Here is an 18,421-nt window from a genome sequence, read left to right as displayed (position 1 = left end):
GCCGATCATAGGCTTTGTTCATATCAATCTTAATTGACATAAAACAGAATTTGCCATGCCTCTTTTGTTTGATTTTATGAAGCAATTCATGGCAAATTAAGACACTATCTTGAATGTTCCTCCCCCATTTGATCCAAGTTTGATGGAAACCATAAGAATGAAGAACCTTCTCCAAGAAGTCCCATTCAAGCTGATCATAGGCTTTGTTCATATCAATCTTAATTGACATAAAACAGAATTTGCCATGCCTCTTTTGTTTGATTTTATGAAGCAATTCATGGCAAATTAAGACACTATCTTGAATGTTCCTCCCTTTGACAAAACCGTTCTGATTGAAAGATACAATGTGGTCAGGACTAGGTCTTAATCTTTGAACAAGAATCCTCGCAAGCACATGAGATATAAGCAAACATAGCTGATAGGGCTTCCACACCAAAACACATCCACTCCTGTAAATATATGAAGGGAAAAGCGTTTCTGAGTCTGCAGCGTCCTGTACGCCTAGACACATGATTACATTATTATTTTTTTCTTTCAAAATAAAATTAATAAAAATAAACTGTCTTGGCGTAAGAACCCTCGCCCCTATATGAATTTTTGGTAACAATTTGGTAACACTTTTTGAGGTTCCTTTTTGTCTCAATGATAAAATCATTTTTTTATGACAGAAGTAAAACTTACACATGGTATGAGTACAAAATCCCAGGGCAACCATATGATGTGATTGGTGTCAACCAAGGGGAGCATATCTGAAACAATTTATTACTTAACCAAGTACAATTTCCTTTTTCTTTTATGCAACTCTAATAAAAAATTCTAGTACCAAAAAAAAAAAAAAAAAATTTTCTTTTATGCAACTCAATAAACTTCTTGTTTTTCTTGCTTCCTAAAAAAAAAAAAAAAAGGGTCGGAGAAGACACACGAGAGAGAGAGAGAGAGAGCAAAAACGTATATTTCACAAAGTTACAAGTTACAGAGCTATAACCCGTTTCCTCCATATATTTGACCTTTATTTCATCCCCGAATAGATAAGACACAAAAACTTTGGAACTCTTGCATCCCAGGAACTCCTAATGAGTAGCTAAAAATACACTTACAGACGGAAAGCAGAGCTACACACTTGTACAACTAAGGTCATCTTTAATGCTTTCCCTCAAATCACAGAGGGAGCACAGCTTACAATTTCCCCTGCATGCAGACTTCTTGGTCTGCCCTTTATCGGAGAAAACTCGGCCAACAGCTTGAATCTCAAATCATCATCCAAGTTCTGCACCGAGTTAAATAAATTAATACAATTACAATTCTATACTGCTTGCAGTTAGTAGATCGGAGGAGACAAACAGGCCCCTTGCGGAATGCCCACATGTAGCATCTGAATGAAGCTTGATGCACCGGAGTTACTCTACTCATGGAAGTCCTCATAGGGAGACCCGCTTGAGGAATCACTTTCAAATGGTGTGGTCTCCCTTGGAGATGATGGAAGTGAGTCTCTCTGCTGAGAAGATGAACCTGAAGTATAAAGGAAATTGGATAAGCAAAGAGAACAGACTACATTGTTGATTTCATGTTAACTGGTTACAAAAATTGTATAAGAATATTTATGCGAATTGACCACATATGGGCACTAAATGTATGGTATCATTACATTTGGTAGCAACCGTCTATATTTCTCGCACAGCTTGCATTACTGATTTGAATCTCTTTCTTCAAATTATTAGCAATCAAAACCTTGTACAGAACCACCAGCCAAATAAAAGCCACGAGTCTTACCCACCAAGGCACCAATCATATTTTGCACACACAATTTTTTTTCCCTGGGGGTTGGGGTGAGGGAGAGGGGGTAGGGAGGGACATTCCTCTTGGGGGAATCAGTTTCCCCATATTCTCTAGTCAGAGATGCCTTGGTGCATCTTGGAATATTGCATTGTGGTATTGGGTTGAGAGTAGGGGCATGGGTTCCTTCATGAATACCCCTTAATTGGAATATTGCATCCTTATCACTAGATAACTGCCCAACCTTCTTTTTGCAGGGTCAAGGTACTATATAACTCTTTAAATTCTTCGTAGGGTCAAGGCCTCATCAGAGTACATAATGAGAAATAAGTAAACATCACAGATCAGTCTTGCACAGGACATTTTTTGTAATTTGATGGACAAACAGATTTCAATTCTTGAGTTCTCATGGGAACAAGTTGTGTGTCAAGATTTTTCATTGGAAGCTAATCAATGACTAAAAGGAGCAAGGAAGGTTCCTTCTCCCATACAAAGTTTCTTGCATCTATGCAGTGCCTGCATACTAACCTGGCCACCACTCAAATCCTCCGAATCCACCAAAGACCCCAATGTGTCTAATACTTTCAATGGGATCCTGGTATCGGAATTGAGGATCGAACTTGCCAGAACTGATCTCAAAAACCCTAGAATCGGCCCCTCAGATCTAAAAATCCAGTGATCAGGTTAGAAAAACCCTAGAATCATGGATCAGAATGTTCAGACCTAAAACTTAAGCATTGGTGTTGGATCCCTATCTATAGATAATGGAACTATAAAGGCAAAGCAGGTGGTGCAAAAGAAGCACTGCTACTAATACATCTAAAGGATTACACTTAGACATAACAATTCCATGAAGGAAAAAGTAATACAATAGCAGTACCCTGTGCCTCCTCTCAACTTGAGACAAACTCTTCAAACCAACTCATCATGTTCCCGATAGTGAAAGGACCCTGAGGATCCATTCTTTTTTTAGACTGCCACATTTACATTTAGACCATTTAGAGTGGCCAAGCCATTCAAAAGTGGAATGAGGTCAAAGAAGACTAACAAAAGCACCCATTGCTAGGCCGTACTTCATATTGGATTGGATCAATGGCCGTCACTAACCTAAGTAGCCTGGCCCGCACAAGCCAAGATTCACTTCCAGTTATTGCCACTGATATATCCATCTCCTCATCAGGATTTTCAAGGCATAGAGTTCTCTCCTTATGAAGCCAATTCTACCCAATGTTTTAAAAAAGGTGTCTAAAAGTGGCACTTATAAAGAACAAAGTCCCATGCAATGGAGGAGAATGGTTCTTCTGGTATTGTTCCCTCTCCCTCTGAGTTTCTTCTCTCCCACCCAAACCCCCCCCACCCTCCCAAAAAAAAAAAAAGGAAAAGAAAAAGCAGAGAAAAATTGAAAGGGAAATGATAAGATTGGTTCCATATAGGAACAGACCAATTAATTCATTTATGGGATGAAGTCAATCATTGATGCGTCTTATACACCCTGACTGAAAGTCTTCACTAACAGGCACCCAAATAAAATCCTGTCTGCCACCTCATAATCCAGTGTCTCTCATTTCTAACATCCAGCAATTCTTATTCCAGTTATATTAGATTGTTATCATTTATTGGAGGGATAGGTATTACCTAAGCTACATATGGCACATAATAGACACAGGCAGCCTCAACATTATTTAAATTGTCGGATGAGATTAAAATGCATGACATGCAGAAACAAACAATAAATGAATAAAGTAAGAAGAAGAAAATAAACAGACCTTTTTGCCCTCGTGCTCTGAACTTCTTTGTGTGCCGCCTAATGAGCCTCTTAGCTTTTGTTATGGTCAGTTGCCTAGCAAAGGGAGAGAACTCGACATCGCTTTCACTCCACTCTCCAGGGAATTCATTATCTGCTTCACCCCTCATTGTTCGCAGGACAAATGCTTTAGCCTTGCGGCGCTGAGAATTGAATAAACCCCTTATTGATGTGACAAATCCATCACCAGCTCCATCACTGGGTCTTTTGAGCCAAGATATTGGGTACTGATCAGATTTATCAGCCAGACCTCCATCACTGTCACTGAAATTAAGATCTCCATCAGGAACACCGGGTCCACTGGGCTCCCTTTGGCTATTGGCTTTATCCTTGAACTTCTTCCCCTAGACAACAAGAAAGAAATAGCAAGTTGGTTGGCTTGGGGAGATCATATAATTGTAGATGCATTCACTTTAATGACCAGATACAACTTAAGAATCAGATAATTTAAGGTACCACAAGGCCAATGTGAAGCAAACACTGGCATAGGCCAACCTAACTCGTTAAAGAAGTCCAACCTCAGCGCCTAAATCTATAGGGAACATCTCCAACACTTGGAACATGTTTCCCTCTCTCCTGTCTCTCTTTTAGAAGAGCAACACAATGATGTGTCGGATCACATTTCTTTACAAAGTTTAAACGATTTGAGTATTGTTTGCAATTCAATTTTCTCAATCCAGTTGGGGTGCTGTCCAAGTTGGGGTCAGTTTCAGTCGGATTCGAAATTGACATTAAGATAGCAAACACAAGTCAAAATCAAATAAATGAATAATATTAGGAAAAGTGGTGAAAACATTTTTAAATTTTAAACAAGTAATTATTTACACAAAATAACCCTAGGCAAAGTAGAAAAAAATATTTTTAAAGTTTAAATAAATAATATTTAGGCTGATTAATATCCCAGTCATATTTTATGCCCTTAGGTTCTTAAATTTTACATGTAGTGCCAAATTTTTTTATATCTTAGAAATTATAAACATGCAAATTTACATAATATGAATAAAAGCTGCCATTATAGATAGATGAATAGATAGACTGATAGATGCTCCAAAACCACAGAGATTCTCCAATTTGATACTCCAGTAGTTTCGCTTCCATTCCATTTTCCAACTTAAATTCACAAGCGGTCACTAAGGTTGCAACTGGAGATTGGTATTGAAACTTGAAAGATTGGAAAGCATGCACTTTGGGTGTAGAAAAGTGTTAATTCATTAAGTCAGATTGGCTATCAATGCTGATCACTTGCCTGCATTCCTGTTACAGATTTTAGGACCCCCCAGATGATATGCTTCTTAACACGTGAAAACAACCTTCTCCATGTGCCAGTGAAGTCAACACGGTGAAAAGTATCCATCAGCAATCTCAGATCACTCACAGCAAATCTCGATCCCTCATAAGTAACCAGTAATTCAACCTAGAAGACAATTATGAAACAAAAAGTCACTCCAACAGAGAGTCCATCTCAAAGTTCAATTTCAGACCAGGCTGAAAAGACAAACCTGACTAATCTTGATGTTGTTAAACTCCATCATCTTCCGGGGTCGAGCTCTTTTCTCATCATTCGACTTTGTGACCTTTTTCTCTTCATGAGATGGGCGCCCCGATTTGATTTGCTTGGAGTCTTTTGGTTTGTTTCTTGATTCCTCTGGGTGCTCTAGTGCTGAGGAAAGTGGATCACTTCTTGAAGAGATGCTTGAAGAGTGAACATGTAATACAAGCTCATTAGCCACAGACTCTGCTACGTTCTCTTCCCATGTCTTGTCAAATGATGATGTGCGCCTGAGCTCTGGGGTTGAACCGCTTGCAATATTTCCTTTTAAATTTTGCAACTTTGACACCTGCATGTAAGCACTGGTATGTTATTCTGGAAAATAATATGACCGTATTATTGTATCCAAATAACCTTACAGTAGAAGTTCATTTACTGCTAAAAATTGTCATTTCAGATCAATAAAGATCCTCAAAATTGTACCTAAATAAGGGTTTAACAAAGAAAATCGACAGTGGACCCCACATATCATCAGAAGTGGTAAATAGAACTTGGATGTAACATTTTCACCTAAAAAAGTTCCTACATTGTTGTACTTGATTCTGGATGCTTACTTGCTGGTTGAGGGCAATCTTCATACTGATGCACTGCCATAGCCAAGAACCTAGATTTCCTAAATCAAATGTATATCCAATTTGACATTCCCCACCTTCCAATATATTTACATTTTAGTCAAGCCTTTTCACTATAGAAGTTATAAGACAAATCAGAACCTGATCCTCTAACCACTGACATTTCCATCTAACCACTGGAATTTCCAGATGGTCTGATCATTTGATCAAATCAAATATCTGGCATCCAAGAACAGGTATTCATTGGTTGCAGACCACAAAGGCCTCCATGTGTATAATGTAAACAGTCATTCTACTGATATGTTGTCTACTTGTCTCGGTGGTCCATTCTAATGAGAAAATTTATGTACTTCTGGACATGATAAACAAGTGAAAAAAACGAAAAAAGCAATTTTTCCATAAAATAAATGAATAGTACGAGTTTAAATGTATAGGAGAAAAATACGGAGTAAGACAAAACCAAATATTTAGTGTAAAAACATTTTAAACATGAACATATCACTATAGGACCATCCAAACCATATTCTTTTCATCAAATCCATGCCTGAACAATACTGAAAACTATTTCTCTCCCATGAATCCTAATTATTAATTATCCGAATACAAGATGTTTAGCACATTTCCTTTCCAGGTCACTTTAATAATTCAAACATAAATTCAGTCCCATGTGCAAATTTCTCCTCAGTTAACATATTAAATTGGAAATTAAAGGCTTCAGAAAACTCACTTGGAAAGAATCAATAGACCCAGAAGACTGACTAGCACCAGAAGTAATTACAGAAGCAGCAGGGGCACTCAATTTGGAGGGAGCATCAGGTTCTCTTGTCAAATGGCTGCTTGACATAGATGATTCATTGGAAGATGCCCCTTTTCTTACACGTTTTGAGCCAGCAGTGGTTGAAACCTTCCAAACTTCCTGCATGTTTCAGAAGGTGACTCATCCATGGCTATAAGCTCTGCAATTAAATATAGTGCATGATATCATATTAATTATGAGAAATGTAGCTTGCCTGCCGCCGCTGTGAGTCTTGTTCTTCTTCTGGGAAAAGATACTCCCACATCATTCTGTACATTGTTTCAGTTAGATGTATCTTCAGCGGGTAGATCTCTACCTACATTATAAAAAAGATAAGATGACGTTATATTGTGCAAGCAATAGTGAATTCAATAAATATGTTCAAGAAATTATAAGGTGCAAGGGAAACTGCTTCATTCTACCAAAAAGGATTCTTTACAAGGATTAAAAAAGACGGTTCATCTAACAGAAAGAAGAAGAAAGTTTGAATTGGGCACAGCATGGATACAATTGGTAATCTGATGCACCATATCTCTCAAGAAATATACCACAGGTAAGTACAAAATAATCATGATTATGACCTGAATCCCCTTTCCCCAAGAAAATAAGTCAATTTATTCCTCTCTTCACTCATTGAAGAGATGATTTGAGATGCATTTTGGGAGAAAATTTACTAGGGGGGCTCCATGCACATACTTTGCCACTTGCTCACTTCTCACTGCTATAATGAAAGCATGGTTTGGAAATTTTTATTTCGGTCTCGTTTCAGTCAGATTGAAATTAGCAAGATTTTGACCGAAATAGTGCATTTTTTCCATGAGTTTCACTTGGCCATTTCGGGGGGCAAATGACCGAAATTTTGATGAAACGGTGTGCATTTTTGTGACTGAAATCAGTGGAATTTCGACTGAATTATACTGCTTGTGATTTCTCCTCCTGTTTCGTCTTGGGCATGTCAAAATTTTCGAAATTTCACAGAAAACTATGAATGAAAGAACCAAGTCCTTCAGGTTTACAACACAATTAAACTTTGCGCAACTGAAAAATCTCTCTGAATGAATTTATGGCTTGATTGGATTGACACAAATAAACCAGAATTATGTGGTAAGTGATCCACTGCCACATGGGTGACGTAGCCTTATGTGTTCCTTCCTTTGGATAGGTGTTGATTCAGAAAAAAATCCTCCATCCAGTTAAATGGTCCTCTATTCGCTACCCCAAGTCCGAATGGGGCATGTGTCTTCACAGAGTTCACGATGTCAACTCTACTGGTACTCTCAAGCTTATCTAGAAGCCGGTATCCAACCACAATAGCATTTGGGTTTCTTGGGTTATTCTTCTCTCCTTCGTACAGACTCTCTAGACGGGTTCCCCTCACTCTGATGCTTCTTGGGTCTAGCATCACATTATTAGCCTTCATCCCACTACCATCTGTGCTACCCAATCCATCATTGTGGATGGCCTAGCACTTCCCTTTGCCTAGACAAATGGCATCCTTCTGGGGTCCTCCTCCCCCATGTTAGAGCCAGGTCAGTCTACTCTTCAGGGTTGAACAGACATGCTACAATTTCCTCCATCATTCAAAATGGTACATGGTGCCCCCAATATCTTCCTATCCTCCTGCCCTCTTCCTTGGTGGGTGGGGATAGGGTCATATGGTCCCCTGATCCTTCAGCATTGTCACTTCTACATGGAATTTTCTCTGTCCCCGCTCCCTCCTCACTCCTTGGCACAAGATTGTTTGGTTCAAAGGCATAGCTTCACAACCTGGAGAGCTCTCTTCAACTATCTCACTGCCCAATCCTACGGTCCTACCTCCTCTTCCGTTATATACATGTCCCTCTGGCCTGTTGTCTTTGCTAGAATGGGATTGGAGACATTGAGCATCTTTTCCTTGGTTGCCCTTTCTCTTCCTCTATTTGGAAAAAAGTCATTTGTAATTGTTGGCTTGGTAGGAGAAGCATTCTTCACTTTCTCAGGGAATGGATCTAGATAGACATGATCTTTGTTGGATTTTCTATCTGTGAGATTGTATGGAAGCTTGCTTTTTGTGCTACCATCAACCACCTTTGGATGGAGCGGAATCTTCGAAGATGGACTTCTAGCTTTGATCTTTTGATAGGATTTGGAATGCCATCTTTTTCAATGTCAGTTCCAAGATCTGATTGCTTCCTCGTCGGTTGTTGAGCAACTCCCCTAGGAACATGCTTATTGTAGCCTCTTGGGGTATCCCCCTTCTTCTTTTGCCCCTCCTCCTATCCTCTAATGGGTTTGTAGCATTCTCTATTAGTTTTTCTTTTCTTTGCCCCTAGAGCCATAGAATTTATCAATTCTGACACAAGGTCCTTCTTAGATCAAATAAGTACATTAGATATGATAAAATGGAGAGACAAGGAGAAGAAAGAAACGATGGTTCAGACAGTTAAGAGAAGCAATGGAGGGGGTTGTACATTCCCTCTTTTCCTTTTCCTCCTTGGTAATGAATTTATTGTTCAACCCAAAAGATGAAAGAAAGAAAAAAAAAAAGTTCCCACGATGGTAGAATAAGCAGGTCAGCAATAATTCCCATCAAAGTAGATCTCAAGTCTAATGGGACCAGTTTGGGATCTCACAACAACAACAACCATAACCTTATCCCAATTTGGAGTTTGGGATCTCACATAACTCAAAATAAATAAACCCAACAAAAAATTTGGACCCTGTCCATAAATTGAAGTAACTAGCTCTAACAAACTCCAAATTGCATATCTAGGACTCATTGCAAAGGTAATCAAAATAACCTTCGTAGTAACTCCAAAGCCAATAGATTGAACTAGCTTCAATGTGAAAAACATAAGCCACTTTTAATATGCGATGAAAGGAAAAAGGGATCTTGATTCCATGCTTTGTAGCCTGTCACAATACTCACTTCCTCTTCAGTGTTCTTTTGCAACTTAATTGTTTTCATCCATATCAAACAACAAACAACAAAAAAATTCAATGTACCTATATATTTGCCAACGATCAATATTTCCAAATTCCCATAAATGCAAAACTTGGTCCCAGACATATTACTGAATAGTTTGTAATGAATATATTGAAGAACATAGGTGCATTGACTGACTCCATTATCATAATGAAATAAGAATATCTGGTACAAAAAAAAAAAAAAAAATGAAACAAGAAAGTGAAATGACCTGGAAAAGTTCAAGAGAAGAGTTCCCATCCTTCGGAGCTCCTTGCTTTGAATCTACACGAAGCATTACATTTCTGAAGCCAAAGCAGAAGAAATGTGACAGTTATGGAAATCATTCTAGAGTATCTAATCTTTCTGAATTCAAAATCATATCAAGATACACAAGAATAAAGGATCTCAGACAAGTTATCACTTTCTTAGAACCTGGCGATCATACACCATATATGATACAACATAAATAGAAGAGTATATCACCAAAAGCTCCATACAGAAGATATGGCACGGATACATATCATACATAGATTTATGCTTATAGAGGGGAAAATATTTTTCTTCACCATGAAATGAACCAGGGACAGTTATAACATCTACTAGTACTACATGCTCTTGAATCAGGCTAACAAGCTTTAGATTTCTATGAGAATAAGCAGTACGAGAAAGAGTCCAAAAGAAAGAAGACATGACTGGGGCTAGCAGCATGACTTTTGTCTACTTCTGTTTCGGGGTCCATGTTTCTAGTACAGTAGTGTTAGTGTTATTAGCAGGGGCAACCCTGCACTCTCCAGGAATTAGGGTTTCTCAATATGTAATGTCTTATGTCTAAGGGCATTTATGTCCTCTTTATTTTTAAATCAATTAGTTGAATAAATAGGAGGCGTGGTGCTCTAATTGACCTATTCTCTCGCTCTCACATCATGGTATCACAGCAGCCTTGACCAGGCTCTTGATCATAACACCTGTTAAATCCTGCGATCTCTCTTAACAATGCTGCGATTTCTCTTTTGAAGACTGACCAGATCAGTGATGCTTTATAATTGAAGATCAGATCTGGTGGTGTTTAAGGCTTGTGATCAAGCCTCATTGCTGTTTGAAGTTTTGATTTGTTCCTCATTACCTTTGGGTGATCTGTAATAGATTTTTTTCTTTTTTTTGATAGGCAGGGAAGGGAAGTAGATAACAGCCAAGAGGCTCGAACTCAAGACCTCCTGGTGAGTGTGGGCTTCTTTGCACACCACAGCTCACCAACTGTACTGTGCAGTTGTTATCTGTGATTGATTTTAGTCTTGAAGCTGAAGAATGGAGGTTCAATCTACAACAATAGATGGTAGTCAGAATGAGAATCACGTTAAGTTGCAGTAAGCTCTGGAAATGGATGCGATGATAATCCTGTGATGATGATTACTACAGTGAAACTTAATGGGAGATATTATCTCGAGTGGTCTCAGTCCGCTAAGAAGTTTATTGGGAGTAAATGGTTGATGAGCTATATTAATGACAAGGTGAAGGAGCCAAAGAAAGGATTCTCTTCCTATAATGAGTGAAATAGTCTTAATCTAACAATGATGGGATGGTTACTTCATTCGATGGAATCTTCTATCAGCCGAAAGTATTTGTTCATGAGGACAACCAAGTATATTTGGGAATTGGTTCAAAAAACTTATTCTCGATATGGTTTAAGAACTCGGTGAGATCTCACGCTATTATCTCTCTATTTGAAAATGGCGAGACGAGATGAGAGGCGATATATAAAATGTATAATATCTCGGACGAGATCTCAAGATCTAGCCGAGATCTCGGTGAACATCTCAGTCTCGACTCGACTCGAGACCAAATTACATGGGGTATATACATAATTTCAACCCTAAACTCGACTCAACTCGACATCTCTCGGCTATCTTGCCCTGTTGTAAAGAAAAAAGTGAGCTTTCTATTGTTTTCTTGCCAAATTTCTCCTCTACATTGTAGATTAACAACTCAACACTTGGAGATTGTCGATTATCACTTCATCATCAACCTTTGGAGATCCTTTTCTTCTCAAGAACAGTTTTAGGTAAAAACAACTTCTCAAAACTATTTTTTTCATAGAAACATGGTCGATAGTCGTTTGTTTTTATAGTGGAATAGCTTAGGGTGAAGGGTCCGAAGACTACTTATATAGGGTACAGAGTCAAAGTACCATTTTGGATTTGATTTTTAAAAAATTGATGTTTTCAACGTGTTTAGAAGACCTAAAATAGGATATGGCAAGTTTCAGTTGCTACAAAGACCATATGGCCACCGAAAGCAATCACCGAGTCGACTAGGCAATATACAAGACATCGGCAAGATCTCGCCAGATCTCTCTTTTTGGTATAGCGAGACTAGGGGTGAGATCGAGACCTTAAACCTTGATTCCCAAAAGCATGAAAATGTTCGGATTTATCATCTTCAACGAGAATAGGTGGTTATTGATCCAACGAGTTTGTCTATTGAAGGCTATTTCAGCTGTCTCACAAAAAAAGTGGGAGGAGTTGGATCCATAGTTGTCATGGTGTCGCTTAGGCGGCGATTTGGCATCCTGGCGGAAAAAGAAGTTCATGGCAGTTAATGCAGGAGTAGATTACAAGTAACTAACTCCGTAGTTTATAACTCCAAACAATAGAAATATGAGCAAAAAACAAAGAAATAATACCATCAAATAAACCCCCAAGGATACAATACCCATATAGGAGCAAAACCAGCCCAAACCCCAACCTGATAGGAGAGAGAAAGACCTTTTATAGAGCTGGAGAGAGAAAGGTGCGGCCAGGTCTATGGGAGTCTGATTGAGCTGCACTTTTGGGTGTAGATAGTCCCTAGGGAGGGTATAAAAACCCCCCCAAATATGAAGGGCTTCTGACAGCTAGTTATGGAGTCATGCGCTTTCTTGATTTTTAGACCTGGGAGAGAGAATGTGAAGAATTCTGTAGGAACAACAACGTGTCTTCTTCAGATAACCTTCAAGAGAGGATCGATTGATCTTCTTAGAGTATAGAAGAACCAGTCCTCCAAAGGATCTGTAGATCAGATCTCAAACTTTGGCAGCAATGAGGGTCGATTGGCTTCAAGAACAAGAACTCTTTGGTTGACTAATTCTGATTTTGTATGCTTTAACAGGTTTGAACTTTTAATAACAATAAACAGAAAATAAAAATAGAAAAAGAAGAATTGATGGAGGGTTGAGAAAGGTGAAAGAGAATAAAGGAATGGGTATCTCACCCTTCAGGTTTTGGGTATCACACCCCTCAAAGGTTTAGGCATCTCACCTCTCAATAACAGTTTTTTTAGCTAAAGAGTAATCACTCAATAATTCATTCATTCAAATATGAAATTATAAGTATATAAGCTCCTCTATTTATAGAGGGCAAAATAGCAATCAAACTACTAGTAGGAGCTAGTTTCCTAATAGGACTAGACATTCCTACTACAACTAGGAGCTAGTTTCCCAATAGGACTAGACACTCCTACTACAACTAGGAATTCAAAATAGGACTAGGACTTGACTTTATGACTCCAACATGGAGTAGGACTAACTAACTAATAGTCGATATAGGACTTTACAACCGACCAATGGCCTAATGGGCCTTTATTGAATTAAATAGCAACTAACTAAACTAATAAATTAAATCCCCTTTTTCTACCTTCTACCCATATTTTAGGCCCATTAAAGTGGTTCATTTCAAAGAAAACCCATGGGATCAAAAGCTCAACACATACATAACACAACCCAAGGCTTATTTACAATAACATAAGCCCAAGTGACTTATCTACATCAGTAGTGCTACGATTTACATGATTCACAAATGGCGGTCGCCATTGGCTGATAGGCGGTGCCATGGCGACACACCTGATTCACTAGGCGGTCAATTTTTTGTAAAATGCAGGGTGATTTTGATAGGGCTATGTTGATTTTTGATGATTTGATGTTGCTTAATGTTGGTTTTATATGTTATAGGGTATATATTGTAGGCTTGTAGTATGCTAAAAAACTTTAGAAAATAGGGGAAATAAAAAAGTAGCATACTAAATAACTTTAGAAAATATGAAAAATAAAAAATGACACATGGGCGATTTGACCGCCATGGCAATGCCATAACTGGCGATTCATTGCCAAATCGAGAAGCCACCCCTCCACCGACTTGGATCGATTTTACGCCTTGACAACTATGGTTGGATCATGACCAACAGTCACCATTGATCCGGAGGTACTAAAAAATAGAAAGGAGCAGCAACGTGTGTTCAAATTTCTTTCTATACTTCCCTCCAATTTTGAATTGCAGCGTGTTCAGGTTTTTGCTAAAAAACCTTCTGGCACTTGAGAGTGTCTATAACTTATATTAGAGGGGAGGCTTCTCGAGCCTCTATGTCCAAATGGTTTGGAGAAGACAAGTTTGCCTTAGCTGCTGGTTATAAGGGTGTACAATCGAGCATTTCTTAGAACAAAGTTCAGAATCGTCACCTTACTAAGGAAGAAAAGAACTGCTTGAAGTGCAGCCACAATGGAAGACCAAGGGACACTAAAGATTATTGTTGTATTCATTATCCACACTTAAAACCAGTCAACTTTAAAGAACAAAGTGCAAATCTGGATTTTACTGAGGCCTCTTCTGAGTGATGGTGGTGTTTCCGTTGACACCCATGATTGTGCTATCCAAGAGTTATCTAATCAATTGTTCTCTTGAAAGAATCTCTAGAGAAACCAAATACTAGAATCATCTCAACTATTACAACCGAAGCATCAGTTAATCATTCCCAATTTGTTCCTTCTAGCTCCCAAGTTATAGACTCAAGAGCCATTGATCATATGATAGCTAAGCATGAGGGATTTTCGTCATTAGTTCTTTTTAGGGTTTTAAACTTGTTGATGTGTCCATTTCTCAATTTATTGGTAAGGATACTTATTATTAATCCTCTTCGTTTCCTCTTTCATCTGTTATTCATGTTCCATCGTTTCATGCAAATTTATTGTTTGTCAGCCAGTTAACCAAAAAACATAATTGTAGTACGACCTTTTTTTTTTCCCTTTTATTTTATATTTTAGGACCTAATAATGAGGAAGAGGATTGGTGGTGGTCATGAGTAGGGTGGCCTCTACATCATTGAAGAACGCTCTTCCATTGCTTGCTTGAGTAAAGGAGTGCATAAAGCTAATGCTCAGCTATTGTTATGGCACAGACATATGGGTCATATGTCTCTCCATTCTCTTCGTTTGTTATTTCTTAAGATGTTCAAGTCAGTCAAAGGTCCTCAATTGTCTTGTGAATTGTGTCAGTTGTCCAAGCATTGTAAAGTCAATTATCCTTTGAGCACGTATAAAACTACTTTCAGTTAGTGCATTCTAATGTCTGAGGACCTTCCCCAATCACTTCTCTTTTTGGGTGTTATTATTTCATTTTATTTATGGATGATTTTTCCTGAACCACATGGGTGTCCAATAAAAAGTCACCATGAGCTGATCGGATCTATTCTTCAATCCTCCTATATCTACTGGTCTGGTATCTTTGGGCTGCCCCAGTCCAACATTTCGAACTTGGAACCCTTCATGTGTGCCTTTCCTTTGAAGGGTTGTGATGCCACCAGATTCTTGCACCCTATCAATTGGTCCTCTATCTCTGTCTCCCCAAAGACGAGGGGAGCCTTGGTTTGAGAGGACTTACATATGACAATTATACAGGAATCCTCAAATCGATTTAGGCCCTCTCTGGTATCATTTTTCTTTTTTATTTTTGTTCACAAAAACGGTTTCAGTTGCATTTGGTATCATTTACAGAGCTTGTTTCTATTAAAAAAAAATTGATAAAACACAAAAACCAAAAAGAGATCAAGAGCCATTTATGTGTTTTGGCCAAAATTAATTTTCAGTTATTTTTGCGCTGAACTTTAATGAGCATGTGTATAAAGTCACAATATGGTATTCATAGAAAAAAAAAAGTCTCAATATGGAAGGGTAAAGTAGTCATTTGCTTTGTAATTAGAAATTCAAGCCCGTTGCCCTCTCTTCTACAGTCCAAAGTGGAGAAAGAGAGTTATAAGGAAGATGGGTGAAGGGAATCTCTTCACCCATTTCTTCAAAAACCATTTTGCACATAGGGATACCAAACTATTTCTCACAAAAAAACATTTGACCAAAAAGGTTTTCATTAATGATTTTTGTTAAATAGATAAAAATCAAAAAGAAAAATGATAAGAGGGCCTTAAAAGCTAGAGGCTAAGAGAGAGTTTTTGGGTTGATTGGGTCTATTCTTGTCTTCTTCAAGATGACTCCATATGGACTGCTCCCGCCATTTCAGATGCCTTTTGGGTTTGGAAAAGGATCTTGAAGCTAAGACTTCCTGGGTCTGAAGTTAACAGATCCATGTTTGATGATGGTGCCTCCACTAGATTTTCGCTAGATAATTAGCACCCATTGGCTTATAGCTGTAATCTTTTAGCACTAAGTGGTAGTCCGCCTTCTTACACGCCCATGCCCGCCTAAATGCTCATGGTTCTATCATTATGACATTCTCATTTGGAAAGATATCCTTTAGAGGTACGGTTTTAGGGATTGGATGGGTTGATAAGGAGTTCTTCACTCGGTGATAGAGTTATTACAGTTCTGGATTTGACAGGATGATATCATTCAGCATGAAGGATTGCCTTCCCCCAACCCCCCTCCTCTTCATCCTTGACTGCCATCTGGAATGGTCTTCTAAGTATCCCTAAAAGGCCCAGAGGTAATAGTGACATTGTGATCTGGTTAGCTTCTTCGACGGAGTCTCTTCAGTGCCAAGTCGGCTTGAGATCTCATTAGAGCTCGTGGGTCAGTTAAAGCTTGGTGCAATCTGGTCTGGTTTAAGTGGCATATACCCCACTGTAGTCTCACAGTTTGGAGGGTGTTCTCCCGCTGCCTCCCTACTAAGAGCTTCCTTCTTCGAAGATAGATTCCGGTGTCTCCACTTTGCTGGCTTTGTTGGTTGCCTCTTTAAAAGGTGGATCGTCTCTTTTTGTTTTTTTTTTTTTAATCTGCCCTTTCTCCTCCTCGCTTTGAAAAAATCTTCTGGCTAAATGTTGACCTTGTAGAAGAAGGGATTATTCCCTTTGAGAGAGAATGGATATTGATGGCTTTGCCCTTTGCTGGCACGTTTTGTTGTGACTCAGTGGATAAGCTTGCATTTGGTGTAGCCATCTACCACATCTGGTTTGAGTGTAACCTCAGAAGATTGACCAGTCCAGATCCTTTTAGCAGATACAAGACTCTATTCTCCTTGATGTCAGATCCAAGCTAGCTACCACCATTGCTCGATGCAAGATTCAAAAACTCGTTCCATTTTACCATCTCGGATCCGAAACTAGTGAAATACAAAAATTTTGGTGAAATTTCGCTGAAACAATGCATTTTGTGACCAAAATAAGCAAAACTTTGGTGAAATGTTTCGTCTTGGACATGTCAAAATTAGAGAAATAAGAGAAATTTTGGAGATTTTTTAAAACTACGGATCGATGTGCTGACATCCCTAGAAATGGATTAATTATTGATGCTTGGGTTCTTCCCTCATCTCCTTTACACTCCCTTGCCTCCCCCTTGAAAAGTGTTGTAAATTGTATTGCATGTTCTCATCCAACCCCCTCCCTTTTAGGGGTCCCTTGAATTTCTCTTCTCTAGTAATGACTTATTTTATTCACAAAAACAAATAGCCTCGATGAGGTTCCTTCAACTGTTCAGACCTTTTACAAGATGGTGGAAACTCAGTTTGGAATGAAAATAAAAGCGTTTCGTGCTGATCAGGTACGAGAATATAAACAAACATCCTAAGTCATTCTTTAGATGAAAATGGAGTAGAAGTTCAGTTTTCTTGTACTGATACACCTCAATAAAATGGTGTATCTGAGAGAAAAAAACTGTCACCTTCTTGAGGTTGCCTGATCTTAAATTTTGGGTATATGAATGTTCCTCAGACATATTGGGGGATGTTGTCCCAACTTCTGCTTATATGATAAACCGAATGTCTACTATTCTTGCTGAAAAATACCCTTTAAAACTCTTTCAACCTTCACATACTTTTTTTTTTTTTTTTTGTGAATAAGAAATTCAATACCAAAGGAAAGAAAAAGGGGAGTGGGGATATATAAGGCCACAAAAGGGGAAGGAAATAAACAAAAAACAATGCTACAACCCCTAAGGGGTAGGGGTAGGGGTAGGGATAGGGGGTGAGCAAAAGAGAAGAGGGTAAGCCCGAGGAAGCAACAATGAGTTTGTTCCTTGGGGAGTCCACAATAAGAAGACAAGGAAATCAAAGAGAACAGGGAGGAGACATCAAAGTAGATGGCATTCCAAATCTTATCGAAGGATTTGGTGTTGGAAGTCCATCTACGAAAGTTGCGCTCCATCCAAATGTGAATGATTGCAGCACCAAAGGCAAGCTTACCAACAGTTTCGCATATAGAGCTGCCAGAGTAGGTCATGTTGATTAAATCCATTCTCTCGAAAGGGGGAGGGGTCTTCTCCTTGCAGGCCAACATCTAATAAGGACTCACTTTCAGATAGTGGATGTGAATGGGCACTTAAAAAAGAGGTGACTAATGTCTTTGGAGTGATTCCAATAGAGGTACCTGGCTGGAGGGAAAGGGATGTGGCAATAAATGAGGAGGGACTGGTGGGAAGACAACTGGAAAGAGCTCTCCAAATAGTAAAGCTGTGGTGAGGGATGTGGAATTTAAACCATCCTATTTTGTGCTAAGGGGAAGAGGGGCCATTGGCTCTCACAAGGCGCCAGGTGGAGGAAGAAAAAAAAAAAAACCGGAGGAGGGAGACCAAATGACTGTCTTCTCTTCCAAGAGGGGACGGGGGAGAGAGGACCAGATGTTAGAAAGCTGGGTTGGCAAGGGTAGAAGAACATGAGACATTGGAGCATGGTTTAAAGTATCTGTGTATTGTACTGTATCGACCAATATGTATTGGTATCGGTCGCACCAA

At 38.8% G+C, this 18,421-nt stretch overlaps 1 protein-coding gene across 2 annotated transcripts in view; it reads right to left on the bottom strand.

Moving 5' to 3' along the window:
• Positions 1-934: 934 nt before the first annotated feature.
• LOC122073051 (protein SABRE) overlaps positions 935-18,421 on the bottom strand; it is a 100,883-nt gene continuing 83,396 nt past the window's right edge. For both annotated transcript variants that reach the window (XM_042637550.1, XM_042637551.1), the window contains 7 exons: positions 9,671-9,743; positions 6,709-6,810; positions 6,426-6,614; positions 5,077-5,415; positions 4,824-4,991; positions 3,540-3,921; positions 935-1,509 (listed from right to left, as the gene is read on the bottom strand). In XM_042637550.1, the coding sequence (XP_042493484.1) occupies positions 1,403-1,509; positions 3,540-3,921; positions 4,824-4,991; positions 5,077-5,415; positions 6,426-6,614; positions 6,709-6,810; positions 9,671-9,743 (1,360 nt within the window). In that variant the 3' untranslated portion in view covers positions 935-1,402. The remainder of the gene's footprint in view (positions 1,510-3,539; positions 3,922-4,823; positions 4,992-5,076; positions 5,416-6,425; positions 6,615-6,708; positions 6,811-9,670; positions 9,744-18,421) is intronic.

Source organism: Macadamia integrifolia, chromosome 3 (genome assembly GCF_013358625.1).
Source record: "Macadamia integrifolia cultivar HAES 741 chromosome 3, SCU_Mint_v3, whole genome shotgun sequence".
Lineage (NCBI taxonomy): Eukaryota > Viridiplantae > Streptophyta > Magnoliopsida > Proteales > Proteaceae > Macadamia > Macadamia integrifolia.
The sequence above is the reverse complement of the archived record's forward strand: the minus strand, read 5'-3'. Positions and strand labels throughout refer to the sequence as shown.